The sequence below is a fragment of the Vigna unguiculata genome, chromosome 3, assembly GCF_037176805.1.
Source record: "Vigna unguiculata cultivar grain cowpea cultivar isolate G323 ecotype 2 chromosome 3, ASM3717680v1, whole genome shotgun sequence".
NCBI lineage: Eukaryota > Viridiplantae > Streptophyta > Magnoliopsida > Fabales > Fabaceae > Vigna > Vigna unguiculata.
The window spans coordinates 2,212,201-2,234,028 of NC_140794.1; the positions used below are offsets into that span (position 1 = coordinate 2,212,201).

General features: G+C 30.9%; 2 protein-coding genes across 2 annotated transcripts; both read left to right on the forward strand.

The window, feature by feature from the left end:
* The first annotated feature begins 842 nt into the window (after positions 1–842).
* Positions 843–5,285, forward strand: LOC114179305 (inactive protein kinase SELMODRAFT_444075-like). Its single transcript, XM_028065594.2, has 9 exons — positions 843–1,711; positions 1,991–2,145; positions 2,232–2,326; positions 2,408–3,426; positions 3,839–3,999; positions 4,092–4,168; positions 4,263–4,410; positions 4,647–4,796; positions 4,903–5,285. The coding sequence occupies exons 1-9, from the start codon at positions 1,522–1,524 to the stop codon at positions 4,936–4,938; spliced, it is 2,031 nt and encodes a 676-aa protein (XP_027921395.1). The 5' UTR covers positions 843–1,521; the 3' UTR covers positions 4,939–5,285.
* Positions 5,286–14,749: 9,464 nt separating this feature from the next.
* Positions 14,750–16,041, forward strand: LOC114179237 (transcription factor MYBS3-like). Its single transcript, XM_028065502.2, has 3 exons — positions 14,750–15,148; positions 15,314–15,510; positions 15,619–16,041. The coding sequence occupies exons 1-3, from the start codon at positions 14,875–14,877 to the stop codon at positions 15,823–15,825; spliced, it is 678 nt and encodes a 225-aa protein (XP_027921303.1). The 5' UTR covers positions 14,750–14,874; the 3' UTR covers positions 15,826–16,041.
* Positions 16,042–21,828: the final 5,787 nt, after the last annotated feature.

Here is a 21,828-nt window from a genome sequence, read left to right on the forward strand (position 1 = left end):
ATATATTAGATATCCTGTTCAACTTTGATCCTATATCGAAGACACTAGTTCCTCACTGTTGCCAAAGAGGTTACTTCTTTTTAGATCGATATGTACTTGAATTCACGAAACTAGTATCTTATCAGTCTATGCAATATTAATTATATAATATATATATATATATATATATATATATATATATATATATATATATATATATATATATATATATATATATATATATATATATATATATATATAATAGAAATCATAACTCCTATGAAACAAGTTTGAGCAAAGCTTGATTATGCACTATGGAGTGTTCTGTAATGACATCAATCTTTCACTTCAACCATCAATGCTTCTTGCCCCCACCAAATGTATACCAAGCAAAGTGGGCATAATAGAGTCAATGGTGGCCTTAGGCCATTCTTTCACAAAGGAAAAATTTTCTCCCCTTAATCATACCAATTGCCACCACGAAAGCAACACTCTACTAAATATTTCTCATTTTACCTCTTTCTATATTTCTATTTATTGCATCTTCTTGTGCCAAATGTTGAGTGGGGATTCACTTAAACTGAGGTGTAAGTAAGTTCCTACTCAATATTGCTAAATTAAATAATCTTAATAGTGCAACTTTCAAAGAGATTTCAGTTCAATGCCTTGTAACTTGCACAAGATGGTACCTTCCCACTTAGTTAAAAAAAAAAATCCACATGTAGCGTCATCAATGCACTCTATTTGACAACTATAGAGAGTGATTTCTAAGCAAAAAACTTTGTGATCATTTGCTCATAGTATAATACTACTAGTACTTTTAATATCCATTTCCCTCGGTTCAAGCGACATATTTTACACTGCTCATTCATGCATTACCTTTTTCATCTGCATAATTTTCGGTACCCGGAAATGGCTTGAACTTTTTCGGGTTTCTAAGAAGGGAACTAACTTCAGTGGTTTACATGATTAACATGGCATGGTCCTTTTTTGCATTCAATTTTGGGATTAGTGAACAGAATTTGTCTCTACACTCTCACCTAAAAACTGTCCATTTCTTCCTGTCCTTACTTGATTGGAAATGATCCCTTTTTTTAATTTCAATTTTCAAAGGCGCTTGTTGTCTCAATCATAATGCACAAGATGTCAGAAGAAAATGGAAATAATCAGAGATGGATGGGGTAATGGATTATGTTCCCATCGCCTCACGCACTCAACGTGAATTGGGCATCCCTGGTTTTGTAATTTTATGTCATGTAATGTAACAAAAACTGTCCTTTCTTCTGTAGCGGTGGAGTCACTGTTAAGCGTGGATTTTCACTTGTTCTGTGTGTGCTTTAACTGGAAGGTTGTTTAACTAAAGTGCCTTGGAGTGTGTGGCCTGCTACTTTTTCATTTCTGGGTAACACAAAAGAAGAACACCTTGGTTTCCGAGGTTGTTTCTTGTCACTGTTCATTGGTGCAAAGTTGCAATATTTTTGCCGATTCAGCGTTTCACATGGCTTTTGGTGGTTGATTCTGCTACCAAGTTGAGGATTTGAGATGAGCAACCAAAAGGGTCGTCGTCATGAAGAAGAAATGGGCACCTCAGAAACCACCGGAAAAGTGGTTGTGGTTGCAGTTAAAGCTTCCAGAGATATTTCAAGAACTGCTCTGGTGTGGGCTTTGACTCATGTTGTTCAACCAGGGGATTGCATTAAGCTCTTGGTGGTTATTCCAGTTCTTTCTTCAAGTATTGCTTACTTTCCTTCATTCTCTTTCTTTCAATTTATACCCAATTGCTTTGGCTCTTTCTTAGTTACATTAGTTTCACACTCAATGGCTTTATAAAACCGAGTTAAGAAAAAGTAAAACTAGAAGATGAATACAGAGAATGAGGCTCTGGGTGGCACATTTCACACAATTTTGTTTTGAACCTTGTCGCTGCTAAAGATCTGAACAATCCAGAATCCTGTTCTACTCATTCTTGTATCGAGGTTCATAACTTCCTATATAATTTCTGCATTTGCAGGCAAGAGGGTATGGGGATTTTCAAGATTCACCACTGATTGTGCCTCAAGTAATTGGAGATCCAGTTTAGGCACTGCTTCAGATCAGAAAGAAGTTATTACAAAATCCTGTTCCCAGTTAGTGCTTCAACTCCATGATTTTTACGATCCAGAGAAGGTTCGGACATAACATTGTATATTGTTTATTTGCTTCTTTATGTCTGTAGTGTTCGGCTTTTCTAAAGTGTCAAACAATTTACACAGATAAAGATCAGAGTGAAGATTCTTTCTGGTTCTTCATGTGGAGGTGTGGCCGCTGAGGCCAAGAGAGTTCAATCAAGCTGGGTTATATTGGACAAGTAATTTCTAACTTTTTGTTAAAAGATTGTGTTTTTGTTGCTTAATGCATCTGTGAAATTTTCCCAATTTCTCATTTGCAGAAAGTTGAAACATGAAAAGAAATACTGCATGGAGCAGCTGCATTGCAACATTGTAATCATGAAGCGATCCAGGCCAAAGATTCTGCGCTTGAATTTGAACAGTTCACCGAAAATGGAACTAAACACGGGTTCTCCATTGAAGCTTGGAAGAAACTTGACAGAGAACACAGAAGATGCTGAAGGTATAATTAGAGGTCCAGTTGTTACTCCTGCTAGCAGTCCTGAACAAGGGTCACCACCGCTAACTGCAACTGATGTTGGAACATCATCGATATCAAGCTCAGATCCTGCAACTTCACCATTTTTCCACTCCCACAACTACGAGAAACAAAGGAGAGGTTTCACCTTGGTTCACGAGGGACTCACCAACCTAGAGGATATTGAGTCTGACTCCGAGACTGAAAAGCTCAGCATGTCGTCCAAGAGTTCATATTTTCAGCCATGGATTGCGAATGTGATTTGCATGGATGGTGGTGACGAAGACAACATGGGAAGATCAAGCGACAAGAGTTTGGCCACTGCCTACGAGGCTTTGCTTGAGAAATTCTCGAAGTTGGATGAAGATCCTATACTGGGAATGCTCAACTGTAAGATTGATGTGAATTTGAGCAAAAGTGTTAGAGAAGCAATTTCACTGGCTAAAGGTTCAGCTCCTGGCCCTCCTCCGTTGTGCTCCATTTGTCAGCACAAGGCACCGGTTTTTGGCAATCCACCACGGTGGTTTACGTTTGCTGAATTGCAACTTGCCACGGGTGGTTTTTCACAGGCGAATTTCTTGGCCGAAGGTGGTTTTGGTTCTGTGCACCGTGGAGTGCTGCATGATGGACAAGTCATTGCTGTGAAACAGTATAAATTAGCCAGCACTCAGGGAGATAAAGAGTTTTGCTCAGAAGTAGAGGTCTTAAGCTGTGCACAACATCGCAATGTTGTGATGCTAATCGGGTTCTGCGTGGAGAATGGAAGAAGATTGCTGGTTTACGAATACATCTGCAATGGCTCTCTGGATTCTCATCTCTACAGTAAATTCCTCTGCATTTTGTTCACTTTTATGACAGCTTTTTTTTTTTTTTTTTTCTTTTCATACGGATATATTTTACTTCAGGTGTATAAGTAACCCCTTTTTATTATGGTTATGAGGTTAGTCACTCTGAACCAAACTATTGGACCAAACTATCGGTTTTGATATTGATATCAATGTTAGTGTTATGAGTCTTTATTCTTATATAGTGTTTAACTTTGTCTTTTTTATCCAATGTAGAACTTTTGATTCATAATTGAACTATTTCAAAGACTAAGTTCTTCAAATTGACATTTTATCTCCTAAGTATCAGTAGAGAAGTTGAACCCAAAATCTTTGACTCTCTGTTTTAACTTTTATCACTAAACCAAACTTATAACTTCGAAATTCTAAGGGGTGATTTGGATTTGCAGGACGAAAGCAGAATGTGCTGGAATGGTCTGCAAGACAAAAGATTGCAGTTGGAGCAGCTCGTGGATTGAGATACCTTCACGAAGAATGTAGAGTGGGTTGTATTGTGCACCGTGACATGAGGCCCAACAATATCCTCCTCACTCATGATTTTGAAGCTTTAGTACGTATTTTTCTTGAATTTTGAATGGTTTGGTGTTGATGATAATGGTATTAGGTTTGTTTTATAATATGAAATGTTGTAATTGATGTTAGGTGGGAGATTTTGGGCTTGCTAGGTGGCAGCCAGATGGAGACATGGGTGTGGAAACCAGAGTGATAGGAACATTTGGGTAGTGGCAAATGAAACCCAATTTCTTTTTCTCCTTTTTCCTTTGATTAGTTGTAAAAAAAGTTGCTGATGATGAAAACCTTTGCTCTTTAAAGGTATTTGGCGCCAGAATACGCTCAGAGTGGTCAAATTACTGAAAAAGCTGATGTGTACTCCTTCGGGATAGTACTGCTGGAACTCGTCACAGGAAGAAAAGCAGTGGATATAAACCGTCCCAAAGGCCAACAATGTCTAAGTGAATGGGTATCATTTTTTTACCCACTTTTCTATCTTTTTATCTGCATTTTTTCTCAAGTACTTTTCGCCCAATAAGATGAAATTGTAGTACAGGAAATAGTTGAGTCAAAGTTTCATATTTGATAAAAAAGACAAAGTTAAACACTATATAAAAATAAAGACCCATAACTTTGTTATCTTAAAATTTTAGAGGTAAAAGTTTCAAATTCATTGTGTGATGGGTTGAAATGTCTGGTGCATAGGCAAGGCCATTGCTCGAAAAACAAGCGATTTATAAACTAGTTGATCCGAGTTTAAGAAACTGCTATGTTGATCAAGAGGTATATCGTATGCTGCAATGTTCCTCTTTGTGTATTGGACGGGATCCTCATTTAAGGCCTCGAATGTCACAGGTTGGAAAATCAATTAAAATTACATTTCCCTCTTATCATTTTTCCATTCTAATGTTAATTTTAGTTACAAGACTATACAGTGGTTCATGCATTTTGTTATATGTAGGTGCTGAGGATGCTGGAAGGTGACATTCTAATGTGATTGCATATCCAATTTTCCGTTTTCCTGGAACATTAGCGTATAATTAGAACATGAACATGAACAAGGATAATCATAACGACAACATTATTGTCTTGTGAGAAATTTCAGAGGACAATGCGGAGGATGCAGAAGTTTGAAGCTTCTTCTGAATTTTATCTTGTAAAAAGCTTAGTTTTTTCTCGTAGATTTTTTAGCAGTGCTGTAAATATTATCTTCGATTTTGTGGAGAGGAGCGTAATTGGAAGTGGTGTTAATTATTTAGTTCATTGTACAGAACAACATTTCAGTTTTGGTTAAATCTTTCTTCCCGGTGTAATGGCAATTTCGTGAAACAATTTTAATTTTAATTCGTACAAATCAAGTGGTCGTGGATGTCAAGCTGATAAGAATCCGGATTCTTTACTGACAACACTTTTTTTAGTGTTGTCATTTGTTAAATATTAAAAATACTTAAAAATATATTGTGTTAATATTTTAAATATTTTTTTAAGGTTTAATTAATCAGATAGTACCTATTTTCGTTCAGATATATCAGTTTGGTACCAGCTTCAAAAAATGTGTCAATCTAGTTTCAATTTTTGAAGAAATGTATTAATCAGCTTCCTTTTAGACAAAAATTATTATAGCCGTTAACTTAATTTATGACTTTTACCACTAAGTTTTAATCTAAATATTAATATTTAATTTTGTAAGTCATTTTAAATATCAATACCGTTAACGGTGCTAATCATTTTTTTACTAAAAATGACCTAATTAATGCATCTTTTCAATAGTTGGGACTCAATTAACACCTTTTTAAAAGTGGGGACCAAACTGACACATTTAAATGAAAATAGGTACCATCCCACTAATTAAACCCTTTTTTAATATATTTTAATATATTCTTTCAATCATCCCAATCCTTCTACTTATAGAGTTATGGTGACTTTATTTTATTGGTGCTGGTTCCATAAGAGTTCTCAATTAGTGAGCATGGGCTCAACATTTGGTCTTGAGAGTTGGGCTCATGAATACGAGTAAGTCAATGGTTACTTTTTGCACCACTCTTTCCATTTTTAATTACTATTTCAAAGTTACCCTTATCTAGACAAAATGAGTATATTGATGTTTATTTCGGTACTAAACTACTTAAGGATTTTTAAACAGTATTATGAAAATTATGTTTCAAAATATATTAAGTATTTTGAGAAAAACTTTGGAAATTGATTCACAATTCACCTTGAAAAACTAGAGAGGACTAAATTAAAAAAGCAACTGAAATAAATAAAATAATATGCAGTTAATAGGAAAGGTGTGTAAAACAATAATTTGGAGGAAGAAAGGAATGACATCCTTTTACGGGTCCAATTGGGCTCCAATTGGGGTCCAAGGCCCATTCGTGAATAATCAACAGTCCGAAAAAAATATTATTTTCTTGAGTTTCAGTTTGAGTTGGGCCACAAAGATTCTCTATCGCCTATTGGGTCAATACTTTAAAAAAAGTGATAAGGGAAAAATCAAAATTGTTAATATTATATATACATAATAAATCTTGTTTATGTTAGAATATGACTGGTTATTTGTTTTATTAATGAATGGGATTATCACTATGATGAAATAAAACATTATTTAAAAAATAAATAATAACGTTAAAGAATTTTCATATTTTTATTTTATTCAAGAACCTTAATTTTACTTAATTTTAAAAATTTAACATAAAAATAAAGATATATAACTGATGGCTTAGAATATTTCACATTATTTTCGTTCATTTTCCTTTTTAATATTTGACAACTAAAGACAAGTGTATCAATTTTCGACAGTGGTTTTGAAAATGTTTTCCAAAATTCAAGCAAACATGTATTTTTCTGCCATTATATAATGAAACATATGAAGCTTGAAGTGAACAACTATTTTTTTTTTCTATTGTTAGATAGGATCTACTTTAGAATGATTTTTTTTATAAGTTTGTTATGAGAATAGAAAATAAGATAAACTTTACATACATAGAGCTTACAAATTTGAAGATAAATATTTAGTGTATTTGATAAAGTAGAGAATTGTATTTGAAGATAAATATTTTTTAATATCAATTTTAATCTTAAAGTATAATTGAAATAACTTTTCATGATAAAATATTAGGATAAAATGAACTTAGTATTCTTAAAAATTAAATTCAAATAATATACCGCAAAGCATAAGTAAATGCATTTAAAAAAAACATACTTTAATTTTAAATAAAAAATATAAGTACATATAAAATGAAATTTTGAACTTTTCTTAATTGCTATTTTTTTAAAATAAATGTTTTAATTAGTTAATTTTAAAAAAATGTATAAACAAAATTAGTAGCTTCCGCGAATGTAGACATTATCATATACTTGCCTATATTTTTCTGATTAATAAAAAGACAATTAAAATACTTATACTGTGTATATTTACTAAAAATTATTTATTTCATATTTGTTGTAGATTTTATCCGTTGAGTTTGTAAAATCACAATTTTTTTTCCTTCCCACAATCATCAGTTGTTATTACACTAAAAACTTGTTAGAATTTATATATATCATATTGTATAACTTAATAAATTGTTAATAATTGTAGTTGAAACTTTTCCATTGAAACTTATACAAACCCTCCGTATCCAATTAAAGTAAAAGCTTATAATCATGAGTACTATTCAAATATTTATTAAATAAACTTTTATTAAAATAAAAATTAAATAAAAAAATCATATATTATAAACATCTTAAAAGTTCATAAATTTGTTCCTGTACTTAACAATAATGAAGAAATTATTATAACATATCAATTATAAACTAAAGTATCAAATAAATTAGAGTATAAAATAATTAAAAAAGAAGTATTTATATACTTTCTTTTACCTATACCCATTCATATTTATGTCCAATCACTTCAAATATTTCTTGTAAAACATTAAAACTAATTAGATAATATCTGCAAATACCAATTTCTTCATAACCACTTTATAATGTAATATTATAATTATAACATTTCTATTTTATTTTATTTTTCTCTCATTTCTTTCTATTATTTTTTACAATATGTTAAGTTATTTTTTACCGATCACCAAGATTTACCTTTGAACAAAAGCTACTAATTACTTAAAGTTACCTGCATACAAATCATTCTGAATTAGAAATCTGAAATCCAAGATGAAAAATTGCTTAATTTTGATCTCAACACATCGAAACGAAAGAAAATTTGCAATCTCTTTCCTTCCTTAACAATTTCATAGAAAAAAAATACAATGTCATTGTCTTCAAATATAATTAATTACTATGTAGGGAAGAGAAGAAAGTTTTTGTTATTGCTTAAAACCAGATTACACTGTCTAATGACAACAGATAGCATATAGTTGATAATCACACAAGAAACCTAATTTATTGTGATAGGTATTTCTGTAAAGTATACATATATAGTGAAAAACAAATTAAAAGAAGAAGAAGAAGATAATTCAGCAGCTCTTCCACACTCAAACAGCAAAGTTGGTGCGAGAAAATGATGTTTTTTTGTTAAAAATGTCCGTACAGTGCATCACTGGGTCGATCCACTGATTAGTTTTATGCGACAATCACAACGTGTGAAACGAAGCTCAAGAAACCAGTTCATAACAGCTGGCTTTATATACCATTTCAATTCTCTCATCATCAACTCTTTTTCTAGCTACATTCTTTTATTCTTATACCAAGTCTCAAACATTTTATACGTCTCATAAAAGGAGACACATTTTTTCAATTTTTTTACAAGCAAAAATTACTTGTTTAATTATCATTTCCATTGATTGAAGCAGGCACAAATAATTGGTTATTTAGAAGAGAGTGACAAATTAATAAAATAGATTAAGAAAAGAAGTGTTTGTGATATTAAATCCTCGGAACATGTGTGGAATCTTTGGGAAACAATAAACAGATGGAAACGTATATGCATTCTATATGTTTGTGTTAACTTCAGCAGTCAATAATGCAGAGCTGTTTCCATCTTTCTGTTTTTGGACTAATCAATATCCATTACAGATAAATTGTCAATTTAGAGTAATGAGCTGTAATTAGTAGAAACGCGGGGACCTGTTAATTTTCTACACTGTTCTTCAATCTGTCATTGTTTTATCTCACCACCTTTAACTTGTCTTGTTTTAGTTCTCCCTTTTTTTTATTGTTTATCCTAGATAAAAGTAGACACAACTGTTTGCCAATGTTTTTGTATGACACGCATAATTACTAATAACTATCACGTTTATGAGGTATTGTTCGTTTAGGAACGGTATAGAACTCCGTTACGATTTTGCCTTTAAAAAATGTTTTTGAAGAATGGAGGAAGGAAAGAGTATTTAAACTGTATTTAATTTCGACTCCTAAGTGATGTGAGACTTATCGGATATATCTTAACAGTAACCTTCTTTTAACTATGTTTCATAATTTTTTTATTGTTTATCCAATAATTAATCTTCTTTGATGTTATTTTGATGAGTGAGTTGTGTTACACCATGCAAGGAGAGAGAGAGAGAGAGAGGAATCTCACTGTGCATTTCATGTATTCATTCATTAGTAGTATCTCAGTGATAATTACACACTTAAACTATATGATTCGATGGTATTGAAGGTGATTAATGTATATAATTGCTCACTGATATTTGGCGATATGATGAACTCAGCAGCTATAAACTATTGAAATGATTGCAATAAGAAGGAAATTAGATATTGATATTGATGAAATGCAGAAAGAGAGTGGCGAATAGAAGACCCAGTTTCCTCATTTGCACAATCATTGTTGCCAAATTTTCCATGTTGCTTTTGACTTTACAGAAAGCGATTACTAGGAAGAGTACCTCTTTGAAAATTAGAAAGCCACTTCGAGGAATCATGTATTAGAAAATTGAATGATTGTCAATATAACAAACATAAAGTATGCATATAGTGATCCTTCGCCTCGACCAAGTGGTGCCACCATTTCGTTAAAACTTCTAGGTAGGGCTACTCCTACCTGTACTAATGTATCTTACGCAACTAGCTCTAGGAAATTCAATGTGAAAAGCAATTGGTTTTGTTATTTTACGATCTAGAATATTATAACATCAATGAAACATGAGTCTAATATTTTTGAAACCTTGGAACTAAAACTGTAAAACAATAAATTTATGAAATTATGAAGTATCTCTAATCTAAAACTTAAGAACAATCAATTTATACATATCGGTCTAACTTTCTTTTCAACTGGTTGGAGAATAACTCAAAGTGCTGCGCTGGACTTTATTAAGTTAAAAACTTCATTATAGTACTGCAATATTTTAGTGATGCAATCTATCTTTTCATGATATAATATTTATCTGAGATATAATAAGATTGGTCATGATCGAAAAAAGTAACTATAATGGCGATTTTAGTTATCACAGTATTCATGAGAAAGCTAACAACAACTTTAAGATAATGTAATGATGGGAGGAGGAAAGTAAAGAACACTTGAAAAGATTTGTTTGGTTTAGGATGAGAGGATCAAAATTCATCCCTACATTCCAATACTAGAGGATTTAACTTGGTGATAAATATACCAGAAACAAAAACAAATTACACGATAAAATTTCAAGATAAGTTAAAATACCAATAAAAATATTAAGATAAATAATATACAGACATAAGATCTATAAACTTTTTATTTTAAATTTTGAATTAAAAAAAGTGTCTTAATCTTTTAAACTTGTTCTAATTGATACCGAATCATTCGTAAAAAGATTGTTAAATAATTTAGAATATTTGGTATATATATTTATTATTGTTGATAAATATTTTCAAGTATATATTCTGAATATCCTTGAATTGATTCTGACCTGTGAAATAACCTACCCCGTTCTTTACCCGTTGTCCTTTTCCACATCCAATATAGGATCAAGTGGATGGTCCAATTTGGTAAAAAAAGAAGCAAATATTGCATCCATGCCTCCTCAGAATTGGATAATTTTATAATATTTTAACACAAGCTATTTATATGCAAAAGGATTAGTATCGTACTTTCACTAAAATTATATACTATAGTAATTGTACTCGATCCAAAAAAGCATAATGCAAAAAGTGATCTTTCTACTTCAAGAAACCATGAACTAATTTTTTATCAAACACTTTGTTATTGGACGCAACTCTTTCTAGTGGCGCACTGCTATATGCATAAACATGACTTTTGGCGTTTGAATGTGAGTGGAAATAATTAATGGTATTAATTATAAAACTAATATCTATAATTAATTAGCCACTCAATTAAGGAACTCGTCTTTTAGAGATTGATCTAACAAGACCATTAAAAATACGTAAAGTAGTAGTTAGTACACATGAAAAGGTACGATAGAAAAATAGTTTGTTAATTTTATGGCTAGAAATCATTAACTAATTAGAGAGTGATTGAAGATAAATTATAATATTTTGTGATGATTATTGAAATTGTAAAAAATAATTAAGCATGGTAACAATATTGAAGAAGATTCCTTTGTATGATAATGCCAAATGAGTGTGAGTTAGATGAGGGCGTATATGGATGTGTCGTCTTTCTCATGAATTGAAAGCTTAAAGAAAGCTCCAACTTGCTTTTAACTCAATTTCTTAAGCCTCGAGATACAATAATGATATTAAAATGAGTAGCTAGGTTAGTAGGAAAAAGCTAGGTTCATCAAGATAAATAATTATCCAAAATTTCTGCTTTCATTTGCAAACTTTATTCATATATTAGGAATGTCCTCATCAGGAATCACTTCTTTATTCAGTGATTCTAAATAATGGAGAAAGGTCCTATATCCATGGCAAAACCAGATTTTGCATCATGCGTCTATCATTCGTTTTCACCTTCTTTTTCTGTCTCCCTATGGTCTTATCACATTATTTATCACATATAAATTTTTTTCTGCCACACATTTTTAAATAAAATATACATTTTGATTGGTACGGTGAGGAATGATTACCAAAAGATATAATATCAATAAGACATGAGTTCAATTTACACATAAAAGATTGACAATACTCTAATTCAAAAATTTAAAATAATAAGTTCATAGCGATTTTTTTTCCTCACATGGTACTTAACTTTTTCATCTCTACTAAATATGAAACTTCAACTTATACTCAAAAATTTTAATACATTTCCCTTGTGTTTAGATGAGGGCTTTTTTCAAGAAATTTAATTGTATAGTATTTGAATTACTTACAATTGAATTTCTTTCATTTATTAAATAGTTTGTTTGGATGGAGTAATTGAAATATTTTATATTTCAATTTTCTTGTTAGAATAAAGCAATTTAATTTCTATTTTAAGGCAAACTCAACTCTATCCTTAGCATGAGTTAAGTTAGCTTAACCTTTGATTCAAGACGATTTGTCTTGATTTTCAATTCGGATCAATTCACAAAGATTCAACCTGAATTAACTAGGCTCAACCTTCAGCATGGGTTGACTTGGCTCGCCTATCGACCTAGTCCGACTCGACTTAACCTTTAACACAAACTAACTTGACTCGACATTCGGCAGGCTGACTCGGTTGGACCTTCGGCACAAGCCGACTCATCTTGACCTTCGACATGAGCCAACTTGGCTCTCGACACATGCTGACTCAGCTTGACCTTTAGTCTAGTCTAACTCATTTCAACCTTCAATAAGAGTTGACTTGGCTCGAATTTCGACCTGAGTTGACTCAACTCAACTTCAATTTGGGTTGACTTAACTTGACTTTAGCTTTGACCGATTCAGCTCGATCTTTGGTCATGGTCAATGGGGTTGTACCTTCGTCTCAGATCTACCAAGTTCAACTATTAGCAAGTGCTGACTCGACTCGACATTCCTTCCGTGTCGACTTAACTCGACCTTCCTTCCGTGTCGACTCGACTCGACCTTCATCACGTGGCAACTCAACTCAACTTCTGTGAGTGGAGGGAAAATAACTAGAAATGTAAAGAAAAAATAAATAAATGAGACAACAACATATGTGACTTAATAAGAAAAGGAATCAATAAAAAATCTTTAGGAAATTATATTTTTAACATAGAAGGGAATTTATTATTTTGTGTTGAGTTAAACAATTCAAGTTGAGAATTCTCTACAGTTATTTTCAAACGGCAGAAAGCCCTGATTTGAGCGATATGTTCATTGCTTAATTGTTTGTAAATTATAACCATAAGCATATATGTTTTCTTTTAATGTTTTTTTTTTTTGTAGTTCTTATATTTGTAATTTCTTGATGTGATGTGATTAATAGTTTATAGAAAAACCAACAGGGATTTTATTTAATCTGCTTTTCAATTTAGGTAACTGTATGCTCTGACGTTAGAGTGTATTGACAAACTTAAACAATTGGTGTTATATGATAATACCAATAATCATTCTACACAGAAAACAAAAAGTAAATATTAAGATATTATAATTAAGGGTAGGATAAATAACGAGATGCATTTAATAACTTACTTAAAATTTAATTTGTAAAACAAAATTAAAAAAAAAAGAAGTGATTATTTATCAACAACCTTGTTTAATAACTATTAAATCAAGAGTTAATAAGCCACTTTACTTTTTATAGTTAATTAATGAGCGACTTTACTTAGTATCTGACTAGAAATACTCTTTGTAACCGTGTTATTCTTTCTTGATGTTTTCCTTTTCTTGCAACTTATGTATTTTTTTTCATTTTTTTAATTGTACGAAAATACTTAAACAAAACCATTACAATAACAATTACAACTATGACTTGGTATGAAACAAGTACTTAGAAGTAAGAAAATATAACCCTCTTGCAATGAAATTAGTCCACTACTCTACTATATATATCAAATGTTTGAATAAAATGACCAACCCACAAAATGGTTTAGTGTTTTGACTTTGAACAGTATTACCAAGAATATTCTGGCTAAAAACCTTAAAAGTTTGTCGTAATCTATGAGTTGGGATAAAAAAAGAAAAGTTAAAGTGAAACTAATTATTGATCCAATTTAATTAGTTAATTAATTCAATTGCTAAAAACATATTATAGTTTCATTATATAAATATAAATAATAAGTTTTCAGAAGAAGTAAATAATTTACGAGTCACCACCATTTCAGTTTAAATATACACTTTCAATATAAAACTAAATTAATTAGGCAAAATTGTACCATATAATTTCTAGCCATATATATAGATAGATATATATGGTTTGTGTATAAATTTATCTGGAAAGTCAGAAGTTTTATGATTTCATCACGTTCACTTCACGCTTTTAAATAACAGTGTGAATTTGATATGCGTTTTGCAAGTCCCTTCGAATAATGAAATTTTGGTTGACTGACACAACTTTCAAAGTCTTCCTTTCCTATAATATTTCTTGAGTCATACAAAGACCAACCTTGATTGAATGAAGAGAAATTCCTGATAGTCTTGCTTTTACACTCTAATTCAATATTCATGATGTGTTGAACAAGAATATGCATATGGAACAAATTTAAAGAAAAATAAGAGAAGAATATATATATATGATTTTATGGTAAAGTTAGAGCATATAGAAGGTGCAGAAAGAGAGTTCTATAAATTACTCTGCTACAATATTATATAAAATTATAAGTTGAAGGTTAGATATAGATGGATCCTGTGTAGTCCCAGAGGACATAAATGCTCCAAATAAGATAAGGTATCCCTATCTTTATGATTTTTTATTTTTTAATAATAAGGAAAAAAAAAAAGTTGTAAAAATATCCAAGAATAAACTATATCCATCCAATAAAATTTCGTGGGTGTGACTACATTTTCATTAACCCCACACCCTACTCCATCATCATCATCATCATCATATATACCTTCAAACCAAACCATTTTTCTGCTCTCTCTATTTCTCTCTATTTCTCTCTATTTCTCTATAACATACACACACTTACATGCATATATAGATCATAAAGTTTGGTTTTTGATTTGAGGGGTTTCTCAGAAAATCTGAATAATGGGGAGAAAGTGCTCGCATTGTGGAGTGATAGGGCACAATTCAAGGACCTGCACATCTTTGAGAGGCTCTTCTTTCGTTGGGCTTCGTCTCTTTGGCGTGCAATTAGACACTTGTGTTACCATCAAGAAAAGCTTCAGCATGGACTCTTTACCCTCTTCATCATCTTCCTCATTTTCTTCTTCAAGATTAACCATTGATGAAAACTCCGACCGAACCTCTTTTGGGTATCTCTCAGATGGTCTCATAGGTCGAGTTCAAGAGAGAAAGAAAGGTATATCATTCATTTTCTTTCTTTCTTTTATTCATCTTTCCTACCTCTCAGGAAAATCTTTCATTATACTTATTACACTACTTTTCTTTTCCTTGATTCTTGTCTAGAATCTACCATTTCATTAAATAATACCCAACATTGGTGTCTGTTATGCATATTTATCAGGAGTGCCATGGACAGAAGAAGAACACAGAATATTCCTTGTCGGATTGGAGAAGCTGGGAAAGGGTGATTGGAGAGGAATCTCCAGAAACTTTGTGACAACAAGAACTCCAACACAAGTTGCAAGCCATGCTCAGAAGTACTTTCTCAGATTGGCAACTATAGATAAGAAGAAGCGACGTTCGAGTCTCTTTGACGTGGTAATTATCAATGTTCTTCTTTAATCTGATTTCAAACTAAACGTGATTTATGTTAAAGTGATTTACTTTTTCACTTTTGCTTCTTCTGCTTTGTCGTTGAATTAACAGGTTGGTAGCAACAACGTTGGAGGTTGTCATGAAAAAGATGAGTCGAAATGTGAAGTTAAGAATAATGATGCGACTCTGTCGTTGCTAGGGCGCATAAGCTACTTTGAACAAGAAACGAAATCAGATTATAATAAGAAGCAAGAAAAGCTTCATCAAGTTCCTAATCTGGAGCTTACTCTTCGTTCCTGCTTGGGACAATTAGTGTGACTTATATAAATCAGTGATGTGTTATATATAAATGCATATAAAAATTGTCTCAGGAATTATTAATGTACCCTTTTATCTGTTCTCAAGTGTCAACTCATATGGTCAAAGAAACACATTGTTCTTTGCAGCAATTGTAGTGATAGTCGTTATTAGTCCCTATTATCTGTGGAATAATCAGATCCTTTATATATAATGGTTGACTAAAATTATACAACATATTTATATGCAAATAAAATCTCTGTGGAATCCACATTTAGGCTACGTAATTAATGAGATCATTCACATCGAATTAGTTTGATTAAATAGTGTTTTAGACTTTCACTCAGAGCCCAAACCATTATCAAGAGTATATATGTATCTCTGATGTTTGTTATTTTTAGTAAGGGATTCAGTGAAAGAAAGAATCACTAACCACAGAAAAACCAAATGTCCGAAATATCAAACATTTGGATCAATGTTTTATAACTCATTTTGAGCGTAATAACTCTTATATAAGTAAATCAGAAGAGATAAATAAAGAGAAGCTACAAATTCTTAAAAGGGACACCTAAAAATTCAATATTGCAGATTATTTCCTGATAGACCAGACAAAAGAGATGACACATGATACAACTTTTTCCTTGTAAATAAAGTGATGAGCCAAATGGAAAGAGATATCATTAGGTAAAAATTCCAGAAAAATAACCCATAATTGTTACTGATTAAGATAGAAAAAGGTTGACCTAAAAAGAATAAGTACACATTACAGTTTTTTCTAATTATTATAATAAAATTCATCATCTTCGCTCACGTTAACATCAGTTAAAGCTCGGCAAACAAGATATTCTTATTCTTAAATAATTTTTTCTCTTTTTCTCATTAATGACATTTGGCATGTAATTCATATATATATATATATATATATATATATATATATATATATATATATATAATTGCAAACAAATTATGCATATGCAAAGGTTTCGATAAGGCAAATTTTGTTTCTGGAAGAAGAAATTGGAAATTCAGTAGTTATTACTATATATTGGCTTAAGAAATGTCAAAGAGAACTTATCCATTTTTTTTTGTCCCTCGCGCGTGGAATACTATTTTTTTTTTCGCATAAACAGAAGAAAAGTAGAACGTGCATTGCACTGCAAGTTGAACACTAAAACTTGTTAATTAGTAGTTTTCTTAATTTAACATAATTTAACAAAATTGAGTGTTTGACAACAGATCACACCCATATTCTGTAAATATTTCAGATCCTTCGTAAGTGTGGTGCTGATTTCTTCTACACTGTCAAAGTTTTAGAGTCCTTCACTGCTGAACAAAATAAATTTAACAAAATTAGACAAGTAAGAGTAATCAATAATTTTTATTTCACTACCAAAAACTGCTTAAGATATTACTCGTTCGTTCGTACGTATTCATAAAGTTTTAGTTGCAAGTTGGTGAAGGCTGTTTCTTCTAGGAACTTCGTTTCTGTGATTCTGATTTGTGAGTACAATTAATGAGTAACAACTTTTTTTTTGTGATGTGATTCGCAATTAACATGTTTGGAAGTGACGAGAAGGGAAATCCCTTTCATGCACATTATCTATATATATGTATGTATATGTAGCCGAAGATAGATACCAGCATTGGCACCATATACCATATGCTTCCTCTCACATCATTCAAAATGATGATGTGGATGTGCAGAAACAGACTCGTATGCTTTTCAGAACAAACCATATGGCCCCCCACATCAACACAGACATTTTTGTCTTCACTATGCTACCTTTCTCGACCATAAATTTAGTAAAACAAATCAACAACATACATAGAATCACACTCCTAAATGAGCCAAATTTTCGATCTGCTTTTATTTCCAACAAATTATTACTATCCTTCTGATAGGTTTACAGAGAAAAAAGGACACGCTTACTTGAAATTCTTAACAGAAAAACTTTCGATTTAAGGATCATATTGCACTCGTTTGAATCAGTTTTAACTATCGACTCTGATACCACTTGTTAGTTTTATAAAGGAAGTTTCACTTGGGAGATAAACACTAATGAAACCTGAATCCAACCATATATATATATATATATATATATATATATATATATAAAAGATATTGATACACTCTCAACCAAAAACCTTAAGACAATGAGTTTATAAGTACTTAAACTCTACTTGGATATCCAACACCTACTTTGATTCACTATTAATCGTATGTTTTCTTTTACTTTTTACAGATCCCTTAATTTCTCTGTGTCTGAGTTTGATTTTGTTATAATTTAATTTATGAAATTAATTTTCTAAGAATCAATATATATTTAATTTTTAAAATTAATTAAATAGTAAAAAATGAAAAACAATTGATTATTGTTTCTAATTCCTTAATTTCATGATTGATTTTCTAAGAAATTGTGTTTCTGACTTGACAGAACTCATTTATTATCTGATATATATATATATATATATATATATATATATATATATATATATATATATATATATATATATATATATATATATGACATGACTGTCATTAACTTTTGTAACAAACAATTGGTGTATTCATAGGCTGACTTTTTCTTTTTGATGTTCTTGTCAACCAGATATGTTTTTTCTTGGTTTTATACTTTGATAGAAAAGTGTAAACAACTTGGTAAAAAAAATCAATCAAAAGATTAGATGTTATAACACTGTTGTTACTTTAATTAGCTTTTCATGAACACAAATTATATGTATGAAGTATTATTGATGATAGAATGTTATATTATTGTGAGAGTGAGTATATAGTAAGCGAAGAATATATGATTCATACTCATGTTGATTATAACTGTGAGGATAAGGAAAGAAGCGAAATAAAAGCGCGTCCACAAGATTTTGCAGATAATATATGCCAAACAAACCTGATATTAATTGGTGCATTTTTGGTAAGATCCATTCACGAGGTGTTGCGTGAAAAAATTCATTGGATGCGAATGTGTTTCTTAATTAAATGCTGTGGAAGCACTTTTTCCCTTCAATTTCTCAGATACTACTATTAGCTTTTAAACTTTGAAAGTAAAACTACTTACCAAGAATATTAATACATCCCAAGTTTCATTAAATTTAAGTCTGAATCCTACAATGTTAAAAATTAGAATTTAAGTCTAATTTAATCTCATAAAACTAATTTGTATGATAAAATTTGTACCTTACTTGTATATTTTTAAATTGTCTCATCTTTGGTATGGAACATCTGACACAAAATTATCTTAATATAATACAATTCAATAATATATAATATTGATAAATAACGACAATATGAGTAGCAAAAAATTTGAGAAACTGGCGTCATGAATAATTTGATTACAGAGGTTAAGTGAAAGAAGCTTCATGTGTTGAATGGCGTAATTGTGGTGAAGTTCATATGAAAATATTATTGGAGTTTGTTAACGCGCTTCTTGAATCTTGAATCCTTGAACTTTTAGGTCTACGCCTATATAATTTTTTAAACAGCAAATGTTTTTTAATAAATGCTTTTTTTTTTGTTTTTTAATTTGATTTTCTTAGCCATTACATAGATCGATAGGATGCTTAGCATTTACTTTAGCAATTAATTGTGTGTCGAATGTATTTTAACCAATCGAATTAATTGTTAAATTTTATAAAATTATTCTGATAATTTTGTATATTAAAATTTTAAATAAAAATTATTGATTTGTTTGAAAATGCATCTTATATTTAAACTGCCCGAAAAATTATAAATTTGTTTATTTAATATGATTATGTGATTAAATAATAAATATTTAGATGTAAACCTAGTAAATGTTTATAATGGACATATTTATAGGGGTGAAAGGTTAGAAAAAAAGTAATTTTTTTATCATAATACGCATACACCATTAAAACTTTTTCACTTAATTACTCTAACATAAGGATCAAATGACACATATAAGGAAAGTGTTGTTGTTTATGACTGCACCTAGAAATTCTCAAAGGAAAACAAAACAAAATGTAAAATTAATTGGAAGAAAATGAACTTTCATTAACGTGAGAATACAAAGTAGAAAATCAACAAATCTATAACTAGTTTAACTAAACATAACTAACTAACTTTACAAAATAATGCAATTGTGAAGAAAATAGAATAAGTTATTTAATCAATAAGATATTTTTTTAAGTAGGTACGTTAGTATATTTTCTTAAACATTTTTTCTTATCATTACAAATATCAGTATGAAAGCAAGAGATTGAAAAAAAAAGATAGATGAGAAAAACTGAGGGATGTATCCTATATGTAGAGCTAGTGAGAGATGAGAGATTAAAGTTTTTTTTAGTCAATTTCTTTTTTGCATTCGAGAGGATGAAAGTTTAATGATATTAATTTTAAGTTATAGTTTTTATTATCAGCTATAGCATCTCAGAGAAAAAAAAAAATAACTCTCACCTTTGACTTGATTGAGAAAACTATAACCTAGTTATGAGGGAGGAACATAATATGCAAATTGATGTACTAAGAGAATATATCAAGTGTAGTCGCCATGGATGACATTCAGATTTGTACAGATAGATAGTAACAAAAGAAGAAAACAAGCTTATTAGAGTGTAACAATCAGTGTTTAAATTAATAAAATTATCCTAATGTGTACAAAGGAAAACTAAGATACATAAACTCCGTAAGAAAAACATGGTTGTGGAATTATCTTCAACATTCATAAGCATGACATGGGCAAAGGAATATCATTGAAGGACCACCTTTTTCCTTGGAGCAAAATAAATGCTGCCATGTTCTCCATAGACGCCTACCTCGTTCCTCCTTCTGTCAATGTCGTTTTAAATATGCAATTATGCCACTCATGACCTAGCAAGTTACCACATACCATTAAGTTCATACTACAAACCCATATGATATATATCCGTCACAAAATATCACCTATATAATACCATAAAAAGTAAAATGCATAAAAAAAAAAAGAAAAACTGGGTTAATCACAGCTCATGCAGTTTTTCAAAACGAGAAATTATTTGAGTTTATGGTGTAAGAATTAAACGTGGGTATCTAGTTGAAAAATGAAGATAGTAAAAAGAAAATGCATTTTAAGGATTTGTTATTGTGAAAGAACGAAGGTACAATATTTTGGGCCAATGGGAGGGATCCTCTGGTTGCTGCATTTGTTAAAATATGGAAATAAATGAAGGGGACCACTGACGATTCCCTTTTGGTTGATGTTGAATTGTGAATGAACAAAAATGTGGAACAAGTAACCTGCTAAATAGTGATTGGATTTGGAAGAGACCAACGTCACCGGGCTTCCAACCATTCATTCTTAGACCCATGATATGACAGCACATGCTTGTGCTTAAATGATGAACAGGGGATTTAAATCAAATGCATCAGATGCCAAAAACATCAAACCAAACCCCTTCTGGCTTTGTTAAAGTTGTTCCAATGCGTTTTGTCATGTCTGTAAAATTTGAATCAGGTACATATAATGAATGTCATTGTCCCTGTGTGGCTTTATCACCACGTACTGCAGATAAATGCATTTCAATACACACAGAACCCAGAGATATACTCCTACATACACCACATATCCATTTATTTTGTTATATTTACCTCTGTCTTATTGAATCGGATTAAAAATAAGAGAAAATACTCAAAATACACTACGTATGTACTGAGGGTGTAAGGAATTTTTATAATTAGAAACCATTATGTATTTCAGATTTTTCCAGTGACTATTTTCAAAGTAATACTATATATTATGAACAAGGAAAACATTATGTATTAACATTGCATAAAACTTTAAAGAAAAATTCTAAACTTTGGTACAAATTAACCAATCTTATAAAAATTAATCATCGATAAGAAAATAATTACTCTATAGAAATAGCTTCTAAAACAATCAAGTAACAGACATGAATGATTTTCCAAAATAAAAATGCTAGCTTCAGTCTAAGAAACCAAAATCCACTTCGCGTAAAGGCAATACTTATACACTCCTACTTTTTTTATACCATCCCGAATCCCCTCTTCTGTTA